The sequence below is a fragment of the Pelodiscus sinensis genome, chromosome 24 (genome assembly GCF_049634645.1).
Source record: "Pelodiscus sinensis isolate JC-2024 chromosome 24, ASM4963464v1, whole genome shotgun sequence".
NCBI classification, from domain to species: domain Eukaryota; kingdom Metazoa; phylum Chordata; order Testudines; family Trionychidae; genus Pelodiscus; species Pelodiscus sinensis.
This window is the reverse complement of record NC_134734.1, coordinates 22405065-22432515: the sequence shown is the minus strand read 5'-3', so window position 1 is coordinate 22432515 and position 27451 is coordinate 22405065. Positions and strand designations below refer to the sequence as shown.

General features: G+C 68.3%; 2 protein-coding genes across 4 annotated transcripts; one reads left to right on the top strand and one right to left on the bottom strand.

Moving 5' to 3' along the window:
• Nucleotides 1–2551: 2551 nt before the first annotated feature.
• LOC112545436 (metaxin-1) lies at nt 2552–8859 on the top strand. Of its 2 annotated transcripts, none has more exons than XM_075907304.1 (8): nt 2552–2714; nt 3557–3626; nt 4405–4484; nt 5564–5656; nt 6368–6550; nt 6962–7038; nt 7927–8081; nt 8445–8859. In XM_075907304.1, the coding sequence occupies exons 1-8, from the start codon at nt 2634–2636 to the stop codon at nt 8669–8671; spliced, it is 966 nt and encodes a 321-aa protein (XP_075763419.1). In that variant the 5' UTR covers nt 2552–2633; the 3' UTR covers nt 8672–8859. The 2 variants fall into 2 exon arrangements, with proteins under 2 accessions (XP_075763419.1, XP_075763418.1); XM_075907303.1 differs by having other exon boundaries at nt 3557–3647.
• A 4365-nt stretch (nt 8860–13224) lies between these two features.
• On the bottom strand, nt 13225–21089 carry LOC142819540 (lysosomal acid glucosylceramidase-like). Of its 2 annotated transcripts, none has more exons than XM_075907425.1 (11): nt 20934–21089; nt 19773–20018; nt 19320–19511; nt 19072–19218; nt 18838–18971; nt 16730–16902; nt 15206–15443; nt 14882–15106; nt 14629–14792; nt 14156–14281; nt 13225–13416 (listed from the first exon to the last, which is right to left on the bottom strand). In XM_075907425.1, the coding sequence occupies exons 2-11, from the start codon at nt 19837–19839 to the stop codon at nt 13314–13316; spliced, it is 1569 nt and encodes a 522-aa protein (XP_075763540.1). In that variant the 5' UTR covers nt 19840–20018; nt 20934–21089; the 3' UTR covers nt 13225–13313. The 2 variants fall into 2 exon arrangements, with proteins under 2 accessions (XP_075763540.1, XP_075763541.1); XM_075907426.1 differs by lacking the exon at nt 20934–21089 and adding an exon at nt 20495–20609.
• Between the last annotated feature and the right edge of the window lie 6362 nt (nt 21090–27451).

The following is a 27451-nucleotide window of genomic DNA, read 5'->3' as shown; positions in this document are numbered from 1 at the left end:
AAGGTCCAGCCAGCTCAATGTCCTGTCTGCCAACAGCAGCCAATGCCAGGTGCCCCAGAGGGAACACAAACAGGGAATCCTCACATGATCCCTGCCTTGTTGCCCATTCCCATCCAGAGGCTGAGGGCACCATTCCTACCCATTCTGGCTAATAGCCCTTGACGGACCGAACCTCCATGAATCTGTCTCTTTTTGAGCCCTGTTCAAGTCCTGTCTTCACCTCATCCTCCGGCGAGGAGTTCCACAGGTTGACTGTGCATTGAGTGAAGAAAAACTTCCTTTGGTTTATTTTAAACCTGGGAAGAGCAGGCCAGAGGGTTGTGTCACCCCACAGCTGCCATGCCTGGGGAGGGGAGACCAAAGCTAGTAACCGGCCCATTGTCAACCCTGCAACACAGACAGCCCCAGGGAGGCCCTGAATGGGGCCAGCTTCCCTCCTGGGCAGCTGTGGCCCGCGCCGCCTGAGCAGGGTAAGGCTGCTCGTCCTGGGAAGGCAGGGGAGCTGCGTGGGAAACCCAGCACTGCCTCTGTCTTTTGTGGGCCCCAAGGGGGAGGCACCAGCTTTTCAACGCCCCCGCAGCAGGCTGGATGGCTCCCCCTGTGAACGCGCCAGCCCCGGTCCAGTGTGCACAGCAGAGCAGCAGCCGAAGGACCGAGGGACGGGCCAGGGAGGAGAGAGGTTTCCGCTGGGCTTGAGATGAGCAGGAAAAGCTGCAGAGGGTGGCTCTGAGCCGACAGAACTTCTCTCAGGGGCGATCCGAGGCCTCGATCTGCTGCCTTTGCAGCCCTCGCCGAGTGAGCGGGGTGAGAGAGCCACGTGATGTCCCAGACGGGGGACCCCCCTCCCCAGTGCCTCCCAGCTCCATGGGAGTCGTGCCCGCAGTGTCCCTCCCGCCGGGCGACGAGTGCGCAGCAAGAGCAGCCTGCAGAGTGTCCGTCCCGAAGCCGGGCCCCAGCCCCGGCCCCAGGGCCTCCCAAAGCTGCAGCGCTTCTGCTAAACCAGGGGTCTATATACCCCTCGGGGATCTATAAACCCTCCGGAGCCGCTGCAGCCCTGCCTGGGCCGAGGATCATCATCACTGTGTCACGGGGGGAGAGGGGAAACTGAGGCAGGGACCAGCCCCCCCCCCCCCACTCCCCCAGAGGAGGGGGTGATTTCTATGGCACAAGGCCACGCAGGAAATTGCCAAGAGCCAAAGCAGCTCTTTAACCAACCCCCCAACCAGCTACCCTGCAAAATCCGCCCCCCCCCCCCCGCCAGCAGCTCTGAGCAGCCGCCCCACACAGAGTGGGGGCAGCCTTGTGACGTGGGGTCTAAGCAAAGTTCTTCCAGCCCCCTTACAACCCGAGTCCAAGCGAAGCTTCTACTGAAACCCCCTGGGACTTGCAACGCTGAGAGGACGGGCTCCGGGGGAGGTGCAGGCCCTTTGGGCGCAGGGGGCTGGAAGAGCTGTGGGGCCAGCCAGCCAAGAGACAGGAGCAGCCTCGGCAGGGAGGTTGCAGGGGACAGGGAAGGTGACGGGGTGTCAGGCTTCGGGGTACTGGGTCAAGGGATCTGGCCAAGGGGGAGCTGGGTTACTGGGACATGGAGGTTTTTGGCACAGGTGATGCAGGGGCACGGGGAGGTCTGGTTATGCGGCCAGGGAGGCCAATGTATGGGGAGGTCATGAAATTAGGGCATGGGGCACATAGGAGTTGGCACAGGGGAATGGAGTATTGAGGCTCTGGGGGTGTAGGGGCACAGAGGCAAGGGACCTGGGCGGATCAGGGTATGGGGGTACAGGGGCACAGAGGCATGGGGCCCAGGGGGATGAGGGATGGAGGTACAGGGGCACAGAGGCATGGGGCCCAGGGGGATGAGGGATGGGGGTACAGGGGCACAGAGGCATGGGGCCCAGGGGGATGAGGGATGGGGGTACAGGGGCACAGAGGCATGGGACCAGGGGGATGAGGGATGGGGGTACAGGAGCACAGAGGCATGGGACCAGGGGGATGAGGGATGGGGGTACAGGGGCACAGAGGCATGGGACCAGGGGGATGAGGGATGGGGGTACAGGGGCACAGAGGCATGGGACCAGGGGGGATGAGGGATGGGGGTGTAGGGCACAGAAGTGTGGGGCCTGGAGAGATGGGGGTGTAGGGCACAGAGGCATGGGGTCCAGGGGGATGAGGGATGGGGGTACAGGGGCACAGAGGCATGGGGCTCGGGGGGATGAGGGATGGGGGTACAGGGGCACAGAGACGTGGGGGCCGGGGGATCAGTGTATGAGAGGCCAGGTGCGGGTGCACAGGGGCTGGAAAGGGGGCCCAGGGAGTCAGGGGCAGGGGTCGGCGGGGGGGATTGGGGCTGGGGAGGAGGGTTAGGCGGCCGAGGGGCTGGGGGGGGGATTGGGGCAGGGAGGGTGGTGCCCGGGGGCAGGCTATGGGGATGCGGGGGGGGGCAGGGGCAGGAGGGGGCGGAGTCTAGGGATGGGGGGACATGGGCATAGGGGGGTGGGAAGGGGCGTCAGTGGCTGGAGGGAACCCTGGGGGCGGGGCGATGGGAAGGGGGCGGGGCCTTGCGGCGGGGGGCGGGGCCAGCCGCCGGGCGGAGCCGAGCCGAGCCGAGCCGAGCGGTTCCGGGGCGGCGGGAGATGGCGGCGCCCATGGAGCTGTTCTGCTGGGCCGGGGGCTGGGGGCTGCCCTCGGTGGACCCGGGCTGCCTGGCCGTGCTGGTGAGCGCCGGGGGGGGGCAGGACCGGCACCCTGGGGGGGGCAGGCGGGGGGGCAGGACTGGCACCCTGGGGGGGGCAGGCGGGGGGGCAGGGTCGGCACCCTGGGGGGGGCAGGCGGGGGGGCAGGACCGGCACCCTGGGGGGGGCAGGCGGGGGGACAGGACTGGCACCCTGGGGGGGGCAGGCGGGGGGGCAGGGTCGGCACCCTGGGGGGGGCAGGCGGGGGGGGCAGGCCCGGCACCCTGGGGGGGGCAGGCGGGGGGGCAGGCCCGGCACCCTGGGGGGGGCAGGCGGGGGGGCAGGGTCGGCACCCTAGGGGGGGCAGGCGGGGGGGCAGGGTCGGCACCCTAGGGGGGGCAGGCGGGGAGACCAGACCGGCACCCTGGGGGGCCACAGCTGCACAGCACGACCCAGGTTTGCCCCTTGACTCCTGGCCCGGGCCACGTGCCGAGCCGCCCAAGCTGCCTGCAGCGGGTTTGGCCGGCGCTTGGCCCAGCAAGACCTCGGCACCCAACTCTGGGCCAGGCGCCGCCCGTGTCTCCACTCGGGCCTGGGGCTCTCCGGGCACAGGTGTCCCCTGGTCACCTTCCGCCTCCGCCCCATGTGTGAGACCAGGCTTCGGCCCCCTGGCCTGCAGGGGTGTGACCCTGGCCTCCCCCTCTGGCCGGTGAGGCCGCTCCGCTGGCCAGGGTGCATGGCGGCGTCGTTCCAGCCTCACAGCCTGGCTCCTGGCCGACCGAGCAGCCCGACGGCACCGCAGGCATCGTTCTCCCACGCTGAGCCACGCACGGGAAACTGTCCAGCCAGCTTCCCTATGAGCCTGCCTTCCCCTTCTCTTCCAGGCCTACGCCCGCTTCACTGGCGCGCCGCTCAAAGTTCACAAGGTCACCAACCCGTGGCGGAGTCCCTCAGGTACAGGGCCGGCGAGAACGGGTGAGGGATCGAAAGAAACCAGGGGCGCCCGCTGGTCCTAGACAGGATTCCCTGCGGCCGCCCAAGAGAGAGTCCCATGCTGCCCAGTGCTTTAGCAGAGTGCCCCGGCTAGGTTTGTCTGTCTGTTGGCGGTGCACATTTGCACGTGCCTCGGTGCATGTAACAAAATGTATTCTGCACACCGGTGGCAAAATTCCGCACCCGGGTGCAAAAAGATTAGAAGGAACATTGGTCCTTGCTTCCCCGGAGCCAGCTCGGCTGCACTGCCCTACACAAAGCTTTGCATTGCATTTCCCCATTTTCTCTACCGCTCCTCTCTCCTGCCTTCGCCGCCCTAAGTCTGGGGGGACACGCTCCCTGTCAGAGCAGCCCAGGGCCTGTGCTGGCGCTGACGGCTGTGCCGACGTGGCGTTGGTTCCTTGTCAGTCCTGCCGGCCGCGCCTGGAAGCTCCCCAGCGGGGCGAGCCAGGTGGAAAGGCCCGATGCAGCGAGTGCACCAGCACAGAGCTGTCCGTGTGCACAATCCCGTCCACCCCGCAGAATTCTCTTCGGCCGTTCAACACCAAACCAGTCCAGGCGTCCCAGAGGAAGTTGCTGCGTGGGCGGAGAGCAAACAGGGAAACGCCGAGTGCCCCGGGGAACCAGGGTCTCTTGCAACTTCCGGGCGACGCCTGCGCCCTGTTGGGGCTGCTCGCGCTGTGCAGGAGCCCGGGGCGGGTCGGCGGGTCCCCCCCGTATTCCCTGTCTCTGCTTCCAGGGTGTTTGCCAGCTCTGAGGACGAAGGAGGATGGTGTCCTCTCCCAGGTGCCCCAGATCCTCACTCACCTCAGGAAACAGGTACGGGACGGGGCCGCCGGCTCCTTGCGCCCCCCGCGGCGCGGGCTTGCTGCAGTGGGTGGGGAGCCGAGGCGTGGGCGGGCAGGGGGGAATCCCGGAGCCTGTAGGAAGCAAGCCCGGGGAGGAGTCCTGCAGCCGGGTCTGCGAACCGGAAGCCTTCCGTTTGGCAGCGAAGTCTGCGGCAGGGAGGCAAACCGCAGCCAGGGACACGGTTAAACGCACCCCCCACGGCCTCTGTATCCGGAGGCAGGAACTGCATGTGGGGAGCCCCCAGGGAGCCTCCTGCCCCCCTCCCTGCTGTAAACGCCTTTAACATCCCTCGTCTGCAGCCACCTCCGCCCGGCCCTGCCACCGGTGAGTCTGGCCCAAGCCCTGCTCAGCTGCCCGGATCCTCACCCCCGTCCCCGGGGCCGCACGGCTGTGCTGGCCCAGGCATGAGAGGGCCCCTGTGCGGCCGCTCAGGAGAGGGCTGGGGTCCCTGTCGCAGAAGCCCCCATCCGTGTGCCGGGTCCCCTCCTTCCCAGGTGCTCTGAGGCTGCAACTTGTGTCTGCCCATTCAGCTGCTCCCGGACACGGGGCACGTCGGGTGCCAGCCTCGTGGATGGCTGGCCCGGGGCTGGCGAGCCTGCGTGCTTCCTAAGAGGCCCGAGGGAGGCGTTGGTCCATGGTGTGGGCCAGCCACGCTGCTGCCGGCTCTGCTGGAAACAGGCCTGCCCAGTGCCAGCTTTCCGTGGAAAGTCGGGAGTCACGCCCCTTCGCCGCTGCCCCAGACGGCCCCCGCCGCCGCCAGCATGTTCCGAAACGGGACGGGCGCCCGGCCAGGTTCAATACCCCAGGCCACGCTCGTTCCGGGGCTGGCCCGAGCCTCCCCTTGAGAGCTGTACGGAGGACAGGCGGCCTGTGTGCTGTGCTCCTGTCCATCCGCTCCCCACCGCACCCCCCGGCCTGTGCTTCCTGGGGCGCCTCTGGGGGTCCAGGCCAAGGGGAGCCGGGTTCAGCTGGGGGAAAGTTGGGGGCTGCAGAGAACACGTCCCCTCGAGGCCCCTGGAGTCGGCCATTTCTGGTCTGTCCCTCTGCAGAGATACAACGCCGACTACGACCTCTCGGGGAAGCAAGGGGCGGACACGCTGGCCTTCGTGTCTCTGCTGGAGGAGAAGCTGCTGCCTGCGCTGGTGAGCGGGATTCGGAGGTGCTCCGCTTCCAGCCCCGCAGGAGGGTCCCTCCAGGAGCAGCTGAGGCAGGCGGAAGCTCAGGGTTGGGATTAGGGTGCAGCGGTAGAGCTGGGGGGGGGGGGGTGTTTCCTAGGGCACTGCCTAGGGATGGAGGTGACTAGTCGACTATCTAATACGCAAAAGTTTCTGGGATCGTCAGCTAGTCCTTCGACTAGTCCCGTCCACCCCCACCCTCTTGCTGCTTCTCTCAGAGGCAGCGGCGGGGGGAGCAGGAGCCGGCTTAAACGCTGGTTCTCCCAGCACCATCTCCGCGGGGGGCAGGGGAGGCCAGGAGGGTAGCAGGGACCGGACGCGAGCCTGGCCCCAGACACTGCTGCTCTGCTGTTTCAGTGCATTAAGAGCCTGTCAACTCTCAATCCGTTTAAAAGGCAGCGCCGCGGGGGGGTTAGCGCCCGGGGCTGGGAGTTAACCCCCCTGCGGCTCCCCAGTTTCCCCCGCTTATCGACGAGTCGATGGAACTTCCATTGACTTGCCGATTAAAGGAAGTGGCACATCCCTAGCACTGCCAGGGCTGTCTGGGGCCCAGGAGCCATCAGCGCCCCCTGTCTTTGGGGAGCGGGGTTCAGCGTGTGGCCCTGGCGCACTCGGCGCGAGGGGAACGTCGCCACCCTGCGTTCGCTCGGGCGGGTCACCGCTGTCCCCGTGCCGCAGGTTCACACCTTCTGGGTGGACGCCAAGAACTACGTGGAGCACACGCGGAAGTGGTACGCGGAAGCCATGCCCTTCCCGCTCAACTTCTTCCTGCCCGGCCGCATGCACAAGCAGCACGCCGAGCGGCTGCAGCTGGTGTGGGGGGCCGGCTGGCCGGACGACGAGGAGGAGCTGGAGAAGGAAGTGAGTGGGCCGGCGGAGTCGTGAGCCGGGCCGGGGCTGGCCGGGGATCCCTGCACGGGCTCCCTGCGTCCTTGCCGCTCTGTGTCTGTCTCCGTGGGGCAGCGGGGGAGGGCGGGCTGGGCTCTGGTGGGAATCCATCGCCCTGCCCCTGATGGAAGGCCGAGGGGAGGAGGGGGCCAGCTGCAGAGCAGCTCCTGGTGCGGCGTGGAAGGGAGGGGTAGACCAAACCAGCTCCCGGGGGTAGTTGAACCCTTTCGTCTGTGCGAGCCAGGGCCGGTCCTGCCAGCGGGCTGCCCTGGGGAAGGATGCGGGTCTCTCTCTTGGCTGGGGAGGACTCGGTCCCGAGACGGGGTGTCCCCCGGGGAGCTGGCTCTAAGCGGCCGTGGCCCCGGGGCCGCTTCTCGCCCGCAGATGTACCGCGAAGCCCAGGAGTGCCTGTCGCTCCTGTCTCAGCGCCTCGGGACCCAGAAGTTCTTCTTCGGAGACTCGTAAGTGGCTCTGGGGAGGCGCGGGGGGTTGTCCCGGGCCTCCGTGCCGCTGCCAGGCTGGGGGTCCTGGAGAGAGACCGGGGGGCTGGGCGGGCGCCGTCGTTAATGGCCGGTCGGCCCTGGGGAGGGGGAAGTGACTGGTGGCCCATTAGGCTCCATCCGTTCCCACAGCTGCCCCGGCAGTTCCCCGGCCACTCCCGGAAGAGCGCCAGCTGGGACCAGATGTTCCAGCACTTGGGCCGCGGCTGCGGGAGCCGGCCTGGCCCATTAGCCAGCTGCCTCGTCGGCTTCGCCTTTAATGGGCCCGTAATTTCTGGCGCTGAACACGGCAGGGGCTGAATATGCTGCTGCTTTGCTTCCAAGCGGCCTGCGGAGGTGGGCAGGGGCCAGGCGAGCCAGACCGTGATTCAAGGGCCGGCGGAGAAGCTCCCTCCTGCCTTGGGGGCCCAAGCACCCGCAAGAAGGGTTGGCAGGGCAGCCCCCCGGCACTGGCTGCTGGCAGAGTCCTGGCCAGAGTAGCTGGACCTCCCCCTACGCCCCTCTGCTCCCTGGGCCTGGAGCAGCAGCCCGCAGGGCGCTAGGTCGGGGGCCGGGCGCCGGCGTTGGACGGGCTGGGGCCCGGGGCTGAAGGCAGGGCCCAGCGCCGGGGCTGAAGGCTAAGCCGGAGCAGCGGAGCTCTGCCAGGCCCCGGGCGTTGGCCTGCCCTGGGGGAGGAGGTGGGGTGCCTGGGCTTGGTGACTCGGCCATGCCCCCTCCCCCCCAAGGATGGGGGCGAATTTGGCCCAGCTCAGTCCTGCCACCCGGGGCCCAGAGGGGCTGGACTTCGGGGCCCCGTGTGCCCAGGGCTGAGGGGCCACGCGCCACTAAGGCCCGCGCTCTGTGCCGCAGCCCTGCTTCCCTGGACGCCTGGGTCTTCAGCCACCTGGCGCCGCTCCTCAAAGCCAAGCTGCCCAACGGGAGGCTGCAGCAGCACCTGCGCTCCCTGCCCAACCTGTGTGACTACTGTGCCGCCATCCTCAGCCTCTACTTCCCCTGGGACGGGGGTGAGCAGCCGGGGCTCCGGGGGCGGCCATGGGGTGGGGGGGTGCATGCTGGGTGGCGTGGGCTGGAGCCCGGCTTTACTGCCCACAGCCCCCCGCAGATCCTGCCTTGGGGAGGAGCCGGGCCGGGGCTGGGGTCTCGCCAGGTGTGACACCGGGCACGCCGTCTCTCCTGCCTCCCTCTTTTGGAAACGGGGGCAGCTTCCCCTGGGCTCCCTCCCCGACCCTTGCCTGGGCTCGCTCTGTTCACGGCCCTGGGGTGCCCCTTCCCCCAAAGTAACAGGCCTCCGGACTCCCAGGCAGCCCTGGGCCGGGGTGCCTGTCGCCAGCTGGCCCTGGCGTTCTGACCTGGGGTTTCCTTGCCAGGGGATGCCCCGCCCAGCGCCCCCAGGCCGCCTGCCTCTGAAAGGACTGAGTCTGAGGAGGAGCCCTACAGACGCTGCAGCCAGCTCTTGTCGGTGCTGGTGGGACTGGCGGCCATGCTTGGCTACGCCTTCCTCAGCGGGCTCGTCTCCGTCCAGCGGGGCGCCCCCGGGGCGGCCGGCCCCCGCCCCATCGCCATGGAGGAGGAAGAGGAGGAGGAAGAGGAGTGAGGTGCCGGCCGCGGGGCTGTGTCCTCGCCTGTCGCAATGGCACTCGAACGGCTGGATTTCTCGGGGCCTGGGCTGTCCTGTCCCGGCGGGACCCGGCCCCTCGGCTCGCTCCGGGGCGTGGCAGCCCACCAAACGGCAGCCCGCCTGCCGCCAGCGGCCGCCTCCAATAAACCCGGAGCGCTCCCGAAGGGCATCTGTGCTGTCTGCTCTCTGCAGCCCTGGGCACGGAGCCGGCCTGGCTCTGCCTGCTTTCCACCCGCAGCCGGCCGGCCCCAAGAGGCAGCAGAGAGGGGGCCGTGGCCTGAAACCGTCCCTGCTGGGCCTTGGCTTCCCCCCAGCGTGAGAGCGGGGTGGGAAACCACGAATGGAGGAGCCGGGCCCGCAGGTTCCCAGTGCTGCTGCCTGATGGCCCGGCTCCTGACCGGCCCTGCCAGCTGCTCTAGCCCCGGAACGGGAGTCGGAGCTTCGGCTGCCCTGGGGCGGCTGCGGCAGGAAGCCCACGGGGCCATTTCCCCCCCAGGGCATGAGGTCTCTGCGGCCGGGTGCTCCGCCCTGGGCACTGGGTGCCTCAGTTTACCTCGTCTGGGAGTGCCACGTGGGGGCGCGGAGCTGCCCTTTGTTTTCTGTCACAGCCGCGCGGTCCCGGCTGTTCCGTCTCTGCGCCCCGCTTGTTCTGCCCGGGGACGGACAGGTTTGTGGGGCAGAAGCGGTTGTGGGCGGGGCCCCGGTTCGCTGGCTGTGAGGCGTGGACGTTACGGGGCGGGGTTAGAGACACGAGCCTGTGAGGGGCAGGGAGGTAGCCTGGCGAGTCGCCGCCACGCGCGTGCCATCACCGGCCCTAATCACACCAGCCACCCCCTCGGGCGTGATGTGCCAGGAACCCCCCGCCATGGCCACCCGTGTCCCTGCCACAGGCTAAAGGGAGACAAAAACCAGGGAAGAGCCCAGGAAGCAATGGGAAAGCTGCCCCCACCCCCCAGTCAGCCAGCCTTACCCCTGGGCTGCCCCCTCAGCCTGTGCCAGTCGATTCCTGCTGCTTCTGGCATTCCCAGGCCACGCGGCCCACGAAAGCCTGGGCCCCTCCCAGTCAGTCAGCCTGGACCGCAGACCAACCCGGCGCCCCCTCAGCCTTCGCCAGCCCCCCCCCCGGGCGTGGTGTGCTGGGAGGAGCAGCCGCGTGGGGCCTTCCCCGAGTGCCCCCAGCCAGGTGGGGGAGGTCCCCTCCAGCGGGTGTTACCCGGGCGCTTGGGGCAGGAGCAGGCCAGCACCGTCTTCTTCGGGCTCAGTGGCACCCGGCCCCTCCTGCCCCCAGCCCAGAGCCCTGCGGCACCTGCCCCCAGTCCTGTGCCAGGCTGCACGTTCACCCCCGGCCGGTGCTGCGTTTGGACGCCCGGCCTGCCCCACTGCCCGGGGGCCTGCGCGGAGCCGTGGGGAGAGCCCAGCTCACCCTGCTGCTTCCGCAAAGGGCTCCAGGCCGTGCTCAGGGGCTGACTGGCCTCTCCCCGCCCCCCGCGTTTCCAGCCGGGGCCAGTTCCTCTGCCTGGTGCCCTGCCCAATAGACCCAGGATGCCAGGGGGTGACCCCCTTGTCTCGGTGCTGGGAGCCGCGCAATAGGCAAAGCCCTCAGAGACTCCACCGGGCTCTGCCCTCGCCCGGCCCTTCCCTGCCCCCGTGCTGGTGCCTCGGCCCTTCTGCCCCAGCCTGGCAGGGCTGCTGGACAGGGAGCCCAGCGGCCTGTTTGCAACATCGCCCCAGAAAGGAAACGCTTGGGCAGATCCAGGCTGGCAAAGGGGCTGCCCACCCTGCTCCGGCCTGGCCCTTGTGCCCTGCCTGGGGGTGGAGCTGGCGTGAGGTCGTGTCCCCCCCCCGCCCCCCTCGGCTTTCCCACCATGGCTCCTGAAAGCGCAGCAGCTGGTGGCCGGGAGCCCGGGCTGGCTCTGCTCTCCCGGCCGAGGGGCGGTGCCCAGGGAAGCCCCCTTGTCCCGGTGCCTCGCTAGCTTCCAAGGGCCAGCCCGGCAGCTGGCCAGTTGGCGCTGGAAATCCCTCCGGCGCGCCAGCTGTTTGCAGTGCGGCGGGCCAGCCGGGAGGGCCTCGTGCTGGTGCCAGCTCGGCGTGAGCGGCAGGGCAGGGCAGGGCGCACCAACCCTGCGCGGGGGGCCTCGGCCACTGGAGGGGCAGGCGGCAGGCCCTAGCTCCGTGGGCTGCACCTCCTGCTCCCCCCGCACAGGGCTCGGCTCTTGGGGCCCCTCCAGGGCAGTGGCAGAGACGCGGCTTCCTCCAGCCGTGCTCAGGTTCCCCGGCTCCCGGAAGAGCAGCCCCTGGCTTGTCCCGTCCTGCGGCAGCTCTTCCAGGCTCCTGGACACGGGAGAGCACCACGGCCTGTTTCCATCCAGCCGACCCGGGGGGCCGGCTTGAGCCCCTGGCGCTGGGCACGGGCCAGCTGCTCCTCTGCCGCAGGCTCAGGCGGCTTGACGCTGGCCAGTGCGCACGGGGACAGCACAGCCCCTGGGGGTTGGGGGCCAGGCCAGGCCCGGCATGCTCTCACGCTGCCCGGGGGGGCGGGGGCAGGCTCGGCCATGCACGGCCTGGGGGGGAGGGGGAGGGGGAGGGTTGGGGGCCAGGCCAGGCCCAGCATGCTCTCACGCTGCCCGGGGGGGGGGGGCAGGCTCAGCCATGCACGGCCGGGGGGGAGGGGGAGGGTTGGGGGCCAGGCCTGGCACGGCCCAGCATGCTCTCACGCTGCCCGGGGGGGGCGGGGGCAGGCTCGGCCATGCACGGCCTGGGGGGGAGGGGGAGGGTTGGGGGCCAGGCCAGGCCCAGCATGCTCTCACGCTGCCTGGGGGGGGGGGCAGGCTCGGCCATGCACGGGCTGGGGGGGAGGGGGAGGGTTGGGGGCCAGGCCTGGCACGGCCCAGCATGCTCTCACGCTGCCCGGGGGGGCGGGGGCAGGCTCGGCCATGCACGGCCTGGGGGGGGTGGTCGGGAAGCCTGTAACCCCGCAGGGCCGTACAGGCTGGGACCCCAGCTTGGCACTGCACCCCAGCAGCTCCGGCCAGGTCTCTGCAGTCCCCTTAGCAGCCCGGTGGGAGCTGCTCGTTCGGGGAGGCCCCGGGCCGGGCCTAAGGCAAGCAGAGCCCCTCGGCTGCCCTGGGAACAGCCCCTCTGCGTCTGGGGCCTCCCGGCTGCTAGCCCAGCTGGCAGGGGACCTGCCCCTCACCCTGAGGGGAGAATGACTCACTCCCCCCCTCCCACCACCGGGTTTCTGCCTCCAGGCCCCCCCCCCCCCGCCGGATAACATCACGCTGGAAGTATGTGCTGCATTCGCCGGGAGATGGGGGGGGGCAAGGCTGCTGCCTCTGCCCCCCCAGCTCCCTGCCACAGGAGTGCGAAACCGCGGCGGCCCGGCTCCCGCTCCCTTTGGAAAGGAACCGCAGGCTGGGCTGACGTCAGCTCTCCCATTACGCTCCCGTCTGCCCGGCTCCGCGCACCTTCCACGCCAGCCGGGGGGAAGGTTGCTACTGGGGGCTTCAGCTGGGGGGGGCAGGCTTGCGTTGAGCCGGGTGCCAGCTGGGGGGGCAGGTTGGTATTGGGGCTGGCGGGGGATGCTGGTGCTGGGCTGGGTGCCAGCCGGGGGGGAGGTTAGTATAGGGGGGCATGCTGACGCTGGGCAGGGTGCCAGCCGGGGGGAGGTTAGTATTGGGGGGCATGCTGACGCTGGGCCGGGTGCCAGCTGGGGGGGGCAGGCTGGTGCTGGACCAGGTACCACATTGGGGGGGGCGGGAATTCCCTGGCCCCACCAGGCCGTCTGACCCGAGACCTGCCCGGGATGCTCCCGGCTCCCCGTGGAGACGCCTCCTCCGCTCCCAGCTGGAAAGAACCGCAGCGACAGGCCGGGCCTTGGCCGCAGGCCCCCAGCGCATCCCTGCTGCTGGTCAGCTGGACCCCGGCCATCCTCCCTCTGCCGCACGGCCTGGCCCAGGGACTTGTGGCTCCCGCCTCCCCTCACGCGTCCCCATGGGGGCCCAGCTGGGGGCCAAGGCTGGACCTTCCAAAGTGACCGCCCAGCCCACCCCGGCCGGAGCGTTGCTGCTCCCCCGGCCCTGGATGGGCATGTTCAGAGGGACCGAGTCCCTCGCCTGGGGCAGCCAGCCCGGCCCTTCCTCCCCTCCATCCTCTGCCTCCCCCGGCCCCTCAGCCCGCGGCTCTGGCCAGCACCCAGGCAGCCCGAGGGGAGGAAAAACACCAGGCCAAGGGGTAGAAAACCTCTTTCTTGTGCGAACGCAGCTAGAGACCAGCAGACCCGGTGCTGTGGGAAGGGCCCGTGGGGCTGGAGGAAGGGGCAGGGTTGGAAGCAGGTATCGGGGAGGGGTCTGTGCCCAGCTCTGGCTCAGCCCAGGCCCTGGGTCTGGCGCTGATGAGCCGGTTGGCACGGCTGGGCGCCGCATCCATGCTCCGTGGGACCCTGGAGCCCAGCTCCCCCCTTGGGTCCTTCAGGTCCCTGCCCTCAGCGTGGCTGCTGCCGGGCAAGGTGGGACCCGGCCCCAAGTCCCTCTGGCTGCTGCAGCATTTCCCTGGAGGGGGGGCTCTGGGTTAGAGGCACGGCCTTCCTCCCCCGGCTACCCCCGCCTGCCCGGGCCCCTTCTCAGCGTCGCCACAGGTAGGTCTGGATGGAGTCAGCCGGCGCCACCGCCTGAATGAAGCCGAGGCCTGGGTCTGAAATCCCGAACGGCAGGTCCGTGGGGTACCTGGGGAGAGCGAGGGGCCGGTGAGGTGCACACAGGGGGAGGCAGGTGGGTGGTAAGAGCGGGATGCTGGGAAGGGCTTTGGGGGAGCTGGGGAGAGCGAGGGGCCGGTGAGGCGCACACAGGGGGAGGCAGGTGGGTGGTAAGAGCGGGATGCTGGGAAGGGCTTTGGGGGAGCTGGGGAGAGCGAGGGGCCGGTGAGGTGCACACAGGGGGAGGCAGGTGGGTGGTAAGAGCGGGATGCTGGGAAGGGCTTTGGGGGAGCTGGGGAGAGCGAGGGGCCAGTGAGGCGCACACAGGGGGAGGCAGGTGGGTGGTAAGAGCGGGATGCTGGGAAGGGCTTTGGGGGAGCTGGGGAGAGCGAGGGGCCGGTGAGGTGCACACAGGGGGAGGCAGGTGGGTGGTAAGAGCGGGATGCTGGGAAGGGCTTTGGGGGAGCTGGGGAGAGCGAGGGGCCGGTGAGGCACACGGAGAGGGGGAGCAGGTCGGACAGAAGAGCTGGGGGGCTGGGAAGGGCTTTGGGGGAGCTGGGGAGAGCGAGGGACCAGTGAGGTACACGGAGAGGGGGAGGCAGGTCGGACAGAAGAGCTGGGGGGCTGGGAAGGGCTTTGGGGTACACGCTCCCAGCAGGTTTCTGCACCCCCTGCCTGGGCCCCCGGCCTCGGGGCACCTGCCCCTCCACGACAGGCAGCTGGTGGCCAGGGGAGGACGCTGCGCACCCGGCTCGGGCCCAGCCACTCACCGGTTCAGGACCACGAGCACGGTGGCGCCGTCGGGGCGCAGGAAGGCCGCAGACTCCAGGTTGCAGCGGGAGCACTTCTTGGTGGTGGCCAGCCGCACGCGCTGCGAGCCCTCGGGGATGAACTTGCTGCGCAGACAGGAGGGGCGGTGAGCGCGCAGGGAAGGAGCGCGCTCGGCCCCAGAGCCAGGCTCCCGTGCGCTCCGCACCAGCCACAGCCGCCTCTAGAGCTGGGCCACGGCAGGCGGACACGCCAGCTCCCAGGGCTGCACGTACCCGGTTGGGGGGCTGCAGGGTGGGAGCCGACTCCCCGGGAAGTGGGCGAGGGACGCGCTGTCCCGCTCCAGGGGTGCAGAAGGGGGCCAGGCTCTAAGGGGCCGGGGCGCGACGCCTCCTTTCCCCAGGCTGCTGGGCCCTAGAGGCCCGTCCCCACCAGCCGCGTGCCGAGAGACCGTGCGCCCGCCGCGCCCGCTCACCTGAAATGCCCCATGTGGTAGAACATGGGCTGCTTGTAGAACAGGTCCTTGGCGCTGTCCACGATCACCGGGCTGTCCACGTAGTTCTTGCTCCAGTTGGGGCCCCCCTCCATGTCCAGGGCCAGGTTCCAGTCGGTCCAGCCGGTGACGTAGTTGTTGAGGTTCTGCGAGGGGCGAGAGGGGGAGACGCTCAGCCGGGGCCGGGCTCCCCGCCCTGGGGAAGGGGCAGCCGCCGGCGCCGCGCGGGCCTCACCGCCAGGATGCTGTGGCTGTACTGGCTGCCGCGGTCCCAGGCGCCCAGCACCACGCGGGGCTCCCAGAAGTAGGAGCCGGTGGAGGCCTCGGTGGAGAGCAGGAAGTAGTCGGGGAAGAGGTGGTGGGTGACGGACAGTGTCAGGTCGATGGGCGCCAGAAAGTCCAGGTACCAGTGGATGCCGATGCCGCTGATGTAGCTGGCGGCCACCGGGTCCTTCAGCACCTAGGAGGAGGACGAGGACGGAGGCGTCACTTGCGGCCACGGGCACCCCAGGGGCCAGCCCCGCAGCCGCTCGGATCGGCAGCCCCCGCGCAGACCCACCACTTCCGCCCAGTAGGGCAGCATCAGCCGCTGGTCGTCCAACATGATGAGGCGGACGGCGCGGTGCGAGCTGTTGGCCAGGGCGGGGCCCAGGTCCTGGGCGATGAAGTCCCGCTGGTGCTCGGCCGTGAAGCCCAGGCACTGGAAGGGGTAGAAGACGATCTCCCCGGCCGTGGGCTCGTTGCCGGCCGTCACCGCCCAGAACGTCAGGTTGTGCTTGGCGTATTCGTCCAGGAACCTGGGGCCGGGCGGGGGAAACGTCAGCAGCAGAGACCAGCCCCCATCTCTGTCCCCCCCCCCCCCCCCGGCATGGCCTGTACAGACCTCGCCTCTGACGCCCTCCAGCGCCTTCCCCCGCACGCCCCAGGGCCGGCTGCGCCCACCGAGCTCCCCATCCTACCAGCTCCTGCCCCGGCTGCCCCCACCGAGCCCCCCCAGCCTGCGGGCTCCTGCCCCGGCTACCCCCACCGAGCCCCCCCAGCCTGCGGGCTCCTGCCCCGGCTACCCCCACCGAGCCCCCCCAGCCTGCGGGCTCCTGCCCCGGCTACCCCCACCGAGCCCCCCCAGCCTGCGGGCTCCTGCCCCGGCTACCCCCACTGAGCCCCCCCAGCCTGCGGGCTCCTGCCCCGGCTACCCCCACTGAGCCCCCCCAGCCTGCGGGCTCCTGCCCCGGCTGCCCCCACTGAGCCCCCCCAGCCTGCGGGCTCCTGCCCCACCCCGGCTGCACCCACTGAGCCCCCCCAGCCTGCGGGCTCCTGCCCTGGCTGCCCCCACTGAGCCCCCACATAATACCAGCTCCTGTCCCGGCTGCACTCACCAAGCCCCCCCAGCCTGCGGGCTCCTGCCCCACCCCGGCTGCACCCACCGAGCCCCCCCAGCCTGCGGGCTCCTGCCCCACCCCAGCTGCACCCACAGAGCCCCCCCAGCCTGCGGGCTCCTGCCCCACCCCAGCTGCACCCACAGAGCCCCCCCAGCCTGCAGGCTCCTGCCCCCCCGGCTGCACCCACAGAGCCCCCCCAGCCTGCGGGCTCCTGCCCCACCCCGGCTGCAACCACAGAGCCCCCCCAGCCTGCGGGCTCCTGCCCTACCCCAGCTGCACCCACAGAGCCCCCCCAGCCTGTGGGCTCCTGCCCCCCCGGCTGCACCCACAGAGCCCCCCCAGCCTGCGGGCTCCTGCCCCACCCCGGCTGCACCCACAGAGCCCCCCCAGCCTGCGGGCTCCTGCCCCCCCGGCTGCAACCACAGAGCCCCCCCCCAGCCTGCGGGCTCCTGCCCCCCCGGCTGCACCCACAGAGCCCCCCCAGCCTGCGGGCTCCTGCCCCACCCCGGCTGCCCCCACCGAGCCCCCCCATCCTACCAGCTCCTGCCCTGGCTTTCCCCACCGAGCCCCCACAGCCTGCGGGGCTCCTGCCCCGGCTGCCCCCACTGAGCCCCCCCAGCCTGCGGGCTCCTGCCCCACCCCGGCTGCACCCACTGAGCCCCCCCAGCCTGCGGGCTCCCGCCCCCCGCCCCGCTGCCCTGTACCTGATGAAGTAGTTGGCCCAGGTCTTGTGATACTGGTCCCCTGGGCTGCCCTTCAGCGTGCCCCGGCCTGTCATGGCGCCGTTGGTTTTCATCCAGACCGGGGAGGTCCAGGGGCTGGCGTAGAGGGAGAGCGGCGCCTTGGCCACCGCCTGGGCTTGCTGGAGAATGGGGATCTGGGGGCAGGGCATGGGGGTCGTGTGCTGCGGCTCTCCCCAGCCCCCGCCCCACCGCAGGGACCCCGGGCTCCTGGGGGAGACGGGAGCCCCCATCCCCCCAGCCAGGCCGGGCCTGCTGCCGGGCGGAGCCTCCCCGCTGGGCACTCGCCCCTCCACTGTCCCCCGTCTCCCTGGCTTGGCCGCCCTGACAGCTCCCTGGGCAGGCGCCTCGTGTCCTGGGCCCCTCTTGGGGGGGTGGCCTGTACAGTGTTCGAATGCTGCTGCCCCCCAGCACAGCCCCCCCCACTCCCAACGCTGGCCCCCCCAGCCCAGCCCTCATTCCCCCCTCCCCACGCTGCCCCCCCAGCCCAGCCCCCCCATCCCACTCCCAACGCTGGCCCCCCAGCCCAGCCCCCCTCCCCACGCTGGCCCCCCAGCCCAGCCCCCACTCCCAACGCTGGCCCCCCAGCCCAGCCCCCCCTCCCCACTCCCAACACTGCCCCCCCAGCCCAGCCCTCATTCCCCCCTCCCCACGCTGGCCCCCCAGCCCAGCCCCCCTCCCCACTCCCAACGCTGCCCCCCCAGCCCAGGCCCCCTCCCCACTCCCAACGCTGGCCCCCCGGCCCAGCCCCCCTCCCCACTCCCAACGCTGCCCCCCCAGCCCAGCCCCCCTCCCCACTCCCAACGCTGGCCCCCCGGCCCAGCCCCCCCCACTCCCAACGCTGGCCCCCCAGCCCAGCCCTCCCTCCCCACTCCCAACGCTACTCCCCCAGCCCAGCCCCCCCCACTCCCAACGCTGGCCCCCCCCGCCCAGCCCCCCTCCCCACTCCCAACGCTACTCCCCCAGCCCAGCCCCCCCACTCCCAACGCTGCCCCCCCAGCCCAGCCTCCCTCCCCACTCCCGGTGCAGCCCCCTGTGATGTTATTTGGTCCATCTCTCGTGTGGGGCTTCCCCCAACCACCCCGCTCCACCTTTCCTCTTTCATGCATGAGCCTTTTGCTGGGAGCTGCTAAGGGAGGGACCCAGCCGGCTCTGGGGTGAGAGCCCAGGTAGGAATCGCCCTGGGACTGTGGCTGGTTCCTCTGGGACTGGGGGGGCACAGGGAGCACTGGGGTGTCTGAGGGGAGGTGGGGGATGGGCTATAACCTCTCCCTGTGTAAGGGGGGGCTGGGGGGCACAGGGAGCACTGGGGTGTCTGAGGGGAGGTGGGGGATGGGTTATAACCTCTCCCCTGCGTAAGAGGGGCTGGGGGGCACAGGGAGCACTGGGGTGTCTGAGGGGAGGTGGGGGATGGGTTATAACCTCTCCCCTGTGTAAGGGGGGCTGGGGGGGCACAGGGAGCACTGGGGTGTCTGAGGGGAGGTGGGGGATGGGTTATAACCTCTCCCCTGTGTAAGGGGGGCTGGGGGGCACAGGGAGCACTGGGGTGTCTGAGGGGAGGTGGGGGATGGGCTATAACCTCTCCCCTGTGTGAGGGGGGCTGGGGGGCACAGGGAGCACTGGGGTGTCTGAGGGGAGGTGGGGGATGGGCTATAACCTCTCCCCTGTGTAAGCGGGGCTGGGGGGCACAGGGAGCACTGGGGTGTCTGAGGGGAGGTGGGGGATGGGCTATAACCTCTCCCTGTGTAAGGGGGGCTGGGGGGCACAGGGAGCACTGGGGTGTCTGAGGGGAGGTGGGGGATGGGCTATAACCTCTCCCTGTGTAAGGGGGGCTGGGGGGCACAGGGAGCACTGGGGTGTCTGAGGGGGTGGTGCAGGTTCTTGCTGGCCAGGGTGGCGGGGGATGTGCTCGGTGTGGCTGGCTTGGTGCCTCAGCGCGGGGGACCCCTAAGCTTGGGCTGTAAGTTGCCCTGGCTCTACCAATTCCCCCTGATCTGACCCTCCCCGCGGTGCCCCCAGCCACTGTTATATGACACCCCCTCTCCCTTGCCCCAGCTCCCCGGGCCGCTCACTTTCAGCTTCGTGTCCTCCTCAGTCAGGCTGAAGTTCCTCAGCTGGAAGTCGCCCTCGGCGTCCGCGTAGGTGTAGAGGCGGGCGGAGAAGTCGCAGCTGGCCATGGGGATGCGCACCAGGTTGTACTCGATCCCTGGCGACAGGAAGCAGGTGAGCGGGGGCCCCAGAGCCGGACGGGCGTCCCGCCGGGCCCCAGCCCCGCTTGCCCCTCCGGGCCCCGCCCCGCCGCTCACCTTCCTCGGAGAAGTAGGACTTGAGGAGGTGGGCCTGGGCCCCCGGGGACAGGGACTTGATGTTCATGGCGGCGGAGTCCGTGAGAGCCCCGCCGAAGCCCTTCACTTTCTGGTAGCGCTGCGCCGTGTCCAGCTTCAGCACCAGCTCTGCGGGCAGAGAGCGGCACAGTCAGAGCCCGGGGCCCCGGGCCGGGCGCAGGGACAGCGGCCAGACCCTTCCCCCCCGGTGGCGCGTGCCCGGCGAGTACCTGGGGCGGGGGCGTCGTTCCAGAAGGTCCCCTCGCTGCGCTCTAGGCGCTTGCCCGCCTTGCTGCTCTCGTACTTGGCGAAGGAGCCCAGGGCGGGGAGCACCACGGGGTCCAGCGTGTCGCAGTAGGAGGCGCTGCACTCGCACACCACGGAGCCGTGGCCAAAGCTCCTGGCATTGCAGGGACGGGCGCCTGGCAGAGGGAGACGGGCTGGGCTGGGCTCCGGGTGTGGGAGAGGATTCCCACCTCCATGGCCTCCCGCCGAGACGCCGGAGCCACGTCCCTCCCAACGGGGGTGGTGGGATTCTCAGCCCAACCCGCTGGGTCCCTCAGCCCAGGACTCCTGCCCTGCCAGACCCCACAGCCCCCCAGGAGTGGGGCAGAGGCCGGGCTGCCCCATCTCAGCCCCGACAGGGCCCCCCTGGCCACACGCGACGCGGCACAAGCGCTCACCTGCCGCCCCGGGCGCCGTCTGCATGAAAAGGAGCCAGCCCACGACGCTGGCGCACCCGGCCCACATGGCGCCGGCGCCCGGCCTGAAAGCAGGTGCAGCTGTGAGCGTGGGGGCTGCCGGGCCACGGGCTCCCGCTTGCTCCCCCGCCGGGCTCTAGCCCCGGAGCAGCCGGGTAAGCCCAACGCCGCACCGGGAGCCCTGGAGCCGCACCCGGGGAGAGGGGAAGGTGAGTCGCCCACGACAGGCTGCAAGGAACAGAACAGAGAGCTCAGCACGGTCCTGATCACCTGCACCCCACCCCCTCCACCTGCACCCCCACCTGCACCCCACTCCCCCTCTCCACCTGCACCCCCACCTGCACCCCACTCCCCCTCTCCACCTGCACCCCCCACCTGCACCCCACTCCCCCTCCACCTGCACCCCACCCCCCTCCACCTGCACCCCCCAGCTGCACCCCACTCCCCCTCTCCACCTGCACCCCACCCCCCTCCACCTGCACCCCCCAGCTGCACCCCACTCCCCCCTCCACCTGCACCCCACCCCCCTCCACCTGCACCCCACTCCCCCTCTCCACCTGCACCCCCCACCTGCACCCCACTCCCCCTCTCCACCTGCACCCCCCCACCTGCACTGGCTGCCCGGCCCCACCCAGCCGCTTGCCAGGGCCCTGCCCTCTTGCCCACCCCGGAAGAGAGCCCTCCCAGCTCCCTCCTGCGCCCACCCCAGCGTGTGCCCCAGGGCCCCATGGGGGGGCAGGGACGTGTGATGCGGCCCCCGGGGGCAGCAGCTCCAACCGGGGCTTGCTGGGCTTTTAACCCGGGTGTCAGCGCCCAAGAACTCGGGGTGTCGCCAAGGGCAGCGCCTCCCCAGCCCACAGCCCACGAGGAGCCCGCGGAGGCCTGCCCAGCTCGCCGGGGGTTGGGAGCATGATTCACATAAGGGACCGAGCAGGGAGCCAGCTCTGCGCCTCCGCAGCCTCCCAGGGCACCTGTCTCCCCTTCCCACGGCCCCCAGGCGCCGGGCTGGCTCCGTGTAGCCCCTCCTGGGACTCAGGGCACCCAGCCCAGTTTGCCCATGTGGAACGGGCCGGCTCCTTGCCCCCCGGCCGGTGTGCGTCTGGCCCGGGCCAGCACCCCCTCGCCCACCCGGGCCCCACTCACCGGGCCAGCCAGGCTCAGGCCACCGGCTCGGCTGTGCCTCTCGCTGCAGCTGCGCAGGGCTGGCGGGGCGGCAGCTCCGGGGCGGCGCTGAACCGACTGGCTCAGCCAGAAGAGTCTGTCCTGGGGAGGGGCAGGCGCCCGGCGCCCAATCCCGAGAGGCACCCGGGGAGTATTTAGCAACGTTTGCTCCAAGCCGCCCACGGCGATGGCAACGCTGCTCCCATGACGCACCCGGGCTGGGCAGGGCAAAGGGGGACGCCGCTCGGGGAGCCAGGACCCTCAATTCCTCCTGCACCCCCTCCCGAGGGCCCAGGAAAGCCCCCCCACCCCGGGCAGTTGGGCAGATGCACCGCGGGGGCAGGTTGAGCGTTTCTCGTCCGCTCCCATCCCCTTCCAGGCCTGGGTCTCTGGCCCCCGAAACGCCCCGGGGCAGGCACCGAGCACTGTCTCCGCAGGGGTCTCCATGGCTCACCTAGGCCGAGTCCCCCCAACACCCTGCGTCTCGCAGCTGCAGCTCAGCACCCGAGTCCTGGGCCCTTCCGGTTCTCCAGTTCCTCCTGCACAGGCAGTTCCTGCTCCCCCCTCCTCCGCTGGCTTGCAGCCGAGCCCCACACGGCCCTCTGGGGGGGTCCCCCTTTCCTGCCCCAGCAGGCAGCGCTAGCCTGGCTCTGCACCCTGGGCACCAGCCTGACCCTGTCCTGGCGAGGGACACGGACATCACTGCCCGGCTGGTGCCGGGGGCTCATTTTGGGGGTGTCCTCCGCTCAGCTGCGTCCTGTCACTGGTCACACTAAGCTGGGAGAGAGGTGGATACGCTGGAGGGCCGAGATGGGGTCCAGAGTGACCAAACAGATTAGAGGATTGGGCCACAAGAAATCTGATGAGGTTCAACAAGGACAAGTGCAGAGTCCTGCCCTTGGGACGGAAGAATCCCAAACATTGGTACAGGCTGGGGACCGACTGGCTAAGTAGCAGTTCTGCAGAAAAGGCCCTGGGGGTTCCAGTGGATGAGAAGCTGGAGATGAGTCAACAGTGCGCCCTTGTAGCCAAGAGGGCTAATGGCATATTAGGGGCATTAGGAGGAGCGTTGCCAGCAGATCCAGAGAAGTCATTATTCCACTTTATTCGGCTCTGGTGAGGCCACATCTGGAGTATTGTGTCCAGTTCTGGGCCCCCCACTATAGAAAGGATGTGGACGCATTGGAGAGGGTCCAGCGGAGGCGACCAAAATGATTCGGGGGCTGGAGCACATGACCTACGAGGAGAGGCTGAGGGACTTGGGTCTGTTTAGTCGGCAGAAGAGAAGAGCGAGGGGGGATTTGAGAGCAGCCTGCAACTTCCGGAAGGGGGTTCCAGAGAGGATGGGGAGAGGCTGTTCTCAGCAGTGACGGATGCAGAACAAGGAGCAATGGGCTCAGGTTGCAGTGGGGGGGTCCAGGTTGGATATTAGGGGAAACTCTTTCCCTAGGCGGGTGGGAAGCGCTGGGCTGGGTTCCCTAGGGAGGGGGGGACTCTCCATCCCTAGAGGTGTTTAAGTCCCGCCTTGACCAAGCCCTGGCCGGGATGATTGAGTCGGGGCTGGTTCTGCTTTGGTGACTCCTGAGGCCTCTGCCAGGAGCTGGCTGATCTGGCGCCATCATGCATCTGGCGAGGAGCCGGCCTGAGGCCCAGAACCTCAGCAGCGGGGTGGCAGCCCTGCCCGGGCCAGGACTGGTGCTTGCTGCTGTGGGCTCACGGTGGGGGGCTGCCTGTGAGGAAGTGGGGAGCTCTGGGGATTCAAAAGGGGGGTGTTGCACACAGGGGGGCACTCAGTGCCCGGAAGTTACCGGTTCAATGTGACGAAGGGGGGGTCTGATGCCCTGGTGCCCCCGGCCCTGCTCAGAGGACACGGACGGTTCTGGCCAGACGACAGACAACGGGCTGCAGAGAGGGACCCCGGAGGGACCCAGCGTGGGGAGAACATTGGACGGAGGAGGGGAGGGGAGAAGAGGGGCCCAGGGAGAAGACAATGGACGGGGAGGGGCTGTTGCTGGGGGTATCGGGGGCTCTGCTGGGAGACGGGGGCTATATGGGGGGGCTGAGGGCAGAGCAGGCAGGACTCAGCCGGCTGCCGGGGGAGACTGACGTGTGGGCTGGGGGCCCAGGCCGACTGGCCTGAGGGATCCTTTGCTGTGTTCAAAGCTCAATAAACCGTCCTGTTTGGTGCTGGCTGGGAGTCGCTCTGGGCTGGGGAACAGGGGGGCGCTATTCCCTCTGGGAGGGGAGGTCCCGGGGGGGCCAGAGGGAGGGGACCCCCGAAGGGGGCTCACAGTGGAAGCAGGCGGCTGAAGGCCCTGAGAGGCACCACCTGGGAGGTGGAGGGGCGAAACCCCCCGGTGAGAGTGGGCCCCCCAAGAGAGGGGCTCCCCGAGAAAGGGCTGCCGCGCTGGAGAGGGGGGTCCCGTCCAGGATCCGAGGGGCCAAGTGTGGGCACGACCTGTGAGCCACGACACTCCCTACACGCCTCCCCGAGGGACCCCCGATCTCAGCTCCCCTAGGCCGTGCTTGGCCCCACAGCGAGTGCAGCCCCATAGACTCTGAGCAGGCCCCGGTGGGGTGGGGCAGCCAAAGGAGGTGTGAGCTGGCCGGGCTGGATTTCCCCGTGAGCCCAGACATGGGCGAGCCCGGCAGCCTCCAGGCAGAAACCTGCCCAGTTCCCCTCCCCGAGGGCCCCGCCCCCAGGACACTGATGCCCCCAGGGCAGGCGGGCGGGGGGGGGGGGGCTCTGGGTCTGACTTTTCCCTCTCAGGTCCCTGTCCTCCCCGCCATCCCTGGGCAGTGGGTGCCCCCCCCCCCCGCCTGCCTCCAGCTGGTGCCCACTAGGTGCCGCCTGCAGCTCACTGCCTGGGCCACTGCGCCCCCTGCTGGGTCACTGTTTTGTTGCACGGCTCGTGCCCGCTGCCTCTGCCCCCAGGGGAGCGCCGCCAGCAAACCCAAGGGGCACCCAGGCTGGCACCCGGTGCTGGCCTCCAGACACTCCCAGGGCTCCCACGCTGCTGCCGGCCCCGCTGGCTCCGGGATGTGGGCTGGGCTCAGACAGACGCTCCACTCGCGGAGCTACAGGCGACCCAGGGAGACCCATGTCCCTGCCCCCCGAGAACCCACCCTATTGGCCTCACCGGGGTTTGCCCCCTCCCAGTGCTCCAAAGCCCGTGAGTTCGACCTCCCTGGGACTCCGTGGGCCAGCCCCCCGCCCGTGGGCCTTCTGCACTGGCTTTCTGTCCCCCATCGCTGATCGCCCCACCCCATCTGCTCCTGGGCCCACTTTCCTAGCCCCCCACCTCTTCTAGTTCCCCCACCCCATTTGTCCCCCACCCCTCCACTGCAGCCTGACCCTCACCCCATCTCCTGCTTTCCCCCTAGGTCCTTGCACCATCTCTCCTCCATTTCTAGACACCAGCTTCATGGCATGTCCCGCTCCAGCCTCAAGTCAGGGACCAACCCCCCCCCCACCACCCACCCCAAGTGTTTGGGAAACACAGAGCACGAGCGTTAGACACACCCGCGAAGCCATAAAGCAGAACGTCCGTGGCGGTAGAACAGGATCCGGCCCCCGAGGCTCAGCCCCCCCCCCAGCATGGAGGGGCTGAAACATACAAAATCTAGTAGGGGGGGCCCCGCTGGGCTCTGGTGTGCGAGGGGAGGTGGGGAGGGTCTCTCTCCTCACTTGGGGGCCCCCTCAGTGCGGGTCTGTGCATTTTTTTTCTTCTCATTTGTGTGTGGCCCCCGACTGATTTTTTCTGTGGGTCAGCAGCCCCGACTCCAAACGGGTGCCCCGCCCCTGCGGGAGAAGAATAGACGTATGAATAGACGTATGATGGTTTGCTTGTAAGTTGTCTCCTCCAGTTTCACCCTGCCAGCACCCCCTTCAGGACTAGCAGGCAGGGTGTTTCTGCAGCCTAGGGTGTCTTACAAACGTCGGTGCCGAGGTCTTACTTCTCGCTGGCATTGCCAACGCGGGGGTGTAAAAAGGTAGAAAACAACGCGCGGTCCCGCAGCACCTTAGAGGCTAACGAACCATGTCGGCCTCAGGAGCTTTCGTGGGCACAACCCGCTTCTTCGGATGAATGGGGTTTACGGGGGGAGGAGGAAAAAGAAGGCGAAAGGAATTGGCGGAGGGCCCGTGCTCAAGGAAGCGGAGAAGAGCGCTTAGTACCCACTCTACGTCCCGTGTGTGGTTTTTATGTCATCAGGATGCGGAATGTAGCCTCCATCCTGCGCATGGCTTTGTTTAGACTTCTGTTGCAGGGATCAAACTTGTCAAGGAAATTACGTTCTGTAGCTTCCTGGTCAAGCTGGCTTTGGAAATTGGATTGAAACAATCTGGTGACGCTGAGACCCATGAACAAGTGCCCGGGCAGGTTACAATGTTCCCCGGCAGGTTTCTGGGCGTTGCCTTTTTGGATACGAGTTCCATTCATCCTTTCTGGCAGAGACTGTCCAGTTTGGCCAATGTACATGGCCGAAGGGCATTGCTGGCACTCGATGGCGAGGGTCACGTTGGTGGCGGTGCAGTTGTATGAGCCTCTGATGTGGTTAGGTCCTGTGATGGTGTCGTTTGAGTAGATGTGTGGACAGAGTTGCACCGGGGCTGATTGCAGGGGTGGGTATTCTTGAAGGGTGCTGCGTGGTTGCTGGAAGGAATTTGTTTGAGGTTAGGGGGCTGTCTGTAGGCGGGGACTGGCCAGTCACCCAAGGCCTGTGAGAGCGAGGGATTGTTTCCAGGACAGGTTGTAGACGGTTGAAGTTGGGGGCTGTAGGTGATGACCGGTGGTGTCATTTTCTTTGTTGGGCCTATGGATGCCTGGCTACTCGGCTGGCTGTCAGTCCGGTTTTCCACATCCCCGCGTGGGTATCTCAGGTTTAAGAATGCCTGATAGCAATCCTGTGACGGATTAAGGAGTTGCTGCTTGTGCTGTACCCCGCCCTCCCGGGCCTTATGAAAATTGGCTTAGGACCATGAATATGCGGGACCTGAACATGCTTTATGCAAAACAAATCATGTAACATGTCAACTTTGCAGTCACAAGCTGCCGGGTCTGTACGTCCTGTTTCGGTGCATGTCTCATGCGTGTCTGTGACGTTGGAAGTAGGACGTGGGGAGCTGTTTATAGTTCCAAATGCGCTAACGAGGCCATTACTGGTCCCCCCGAAACTTAATGGCTCACTGATTCGTTCTGCAACCTGTAAACAGCTTTCTCTGTCCTGTGCGCCCAAATGGCGGGTCTGGAAAGACACAAGCCCTTACCCCCGGAGCTGGAATCCATTTTGAACCTGGTGTTTTTCCATGGGAAGAGAATACTGGAAGGACCCTGACAGGCCGGAGCCCCAAATCAGAGTAAAAAACAACAACTCTGATGTGAAGCTTTTACCGGAGAGAAGAGGAATGTTTAGGGTGAGACTTTACCGGTAAAGCGTCTCTTTGTGGATTGGAAGGAGCTAGGTGGTTTCTGTTCATTTTAATCGAGTAGCTTACTTTGAGCTGTTTTCACTTGCAGCCACATAAACCCGACTGTTAATAAACACATTTGGCTACGTCTACACTGCCCTCTCTTGCACAAGAAAATACACAAATGAGGCAAATCAGTGAATATCTCCGCACCTCATTTGCATACTTAATGAGCCGTCATTTTTGTGCAAGGGGCTTTTGCACCAAAACCCCCTCTTGTGCAAGAGCCATTCTTCCTGAAAAAAAGTGGCAGAACGGCTCTTGTGCAAGAGGGGGGCTTTGCTCAAAAAGGAGCCGTGTAGATGGTTCCTTTTTGCGCAAAAGCCCCTTGAGCAAAAGGGTGGCTCATTAAGTATGCAAATGAGGCACAGCGATACTCACTGCTTCACCTCATTTACATATTTTCTTGCACAAGAGGGCAGTGTAGATGTAGCTTTTTTGTTTACCGTGTGCCTCTCTCTCTGGCGCTGATGAAGGGGGCTGACCTCATGAGCTTTCCCTCGGTTACGCTTTTACCCAGGGTTTGGGGATTCAGTCCCTTTTGGGGGTTGGTTTCCAGGGTGCGGAGCCCTCCCACAACTGAGGTGGATCTGTGTCTGTGGTGCTCTGCAGGGGGTGGCGACCCCAACTCCGGGGGAGAGCAGAGGATCTGGGCCCCCAGGACAGGGTGGTGTGGGGAGCCCCAGAGGGCAGGAAGGAGGTGTCAGTGGTCCACCCCAAGGGGACTCCTGTGACTGCCTCTCTGAAGCCACAGTCCTGCCAGCAACATGAGGGGCTCAGGTGGGGCATGGGGCCAGGTCAGAGACATCCCTGCGGCCTGCTGGCGTTGCCATGGCAAGGGCGGGCCCAGCCCTGCGGCCTGTCCCCGCCGAGGGGAAGGGCTGGGGTTTAGCTTGTTTCCCATGCCCAGTGCAGGAAGTCGCTTGGTCAGCGTGGCCCCTTGTCCGCTCCGGCCACATCCGAGGTTGGGCTGAGAACCCCCGAACACACGGTTCCAGGAGCCGACTAGGGCGGGGAGGCCGAGCGAGTG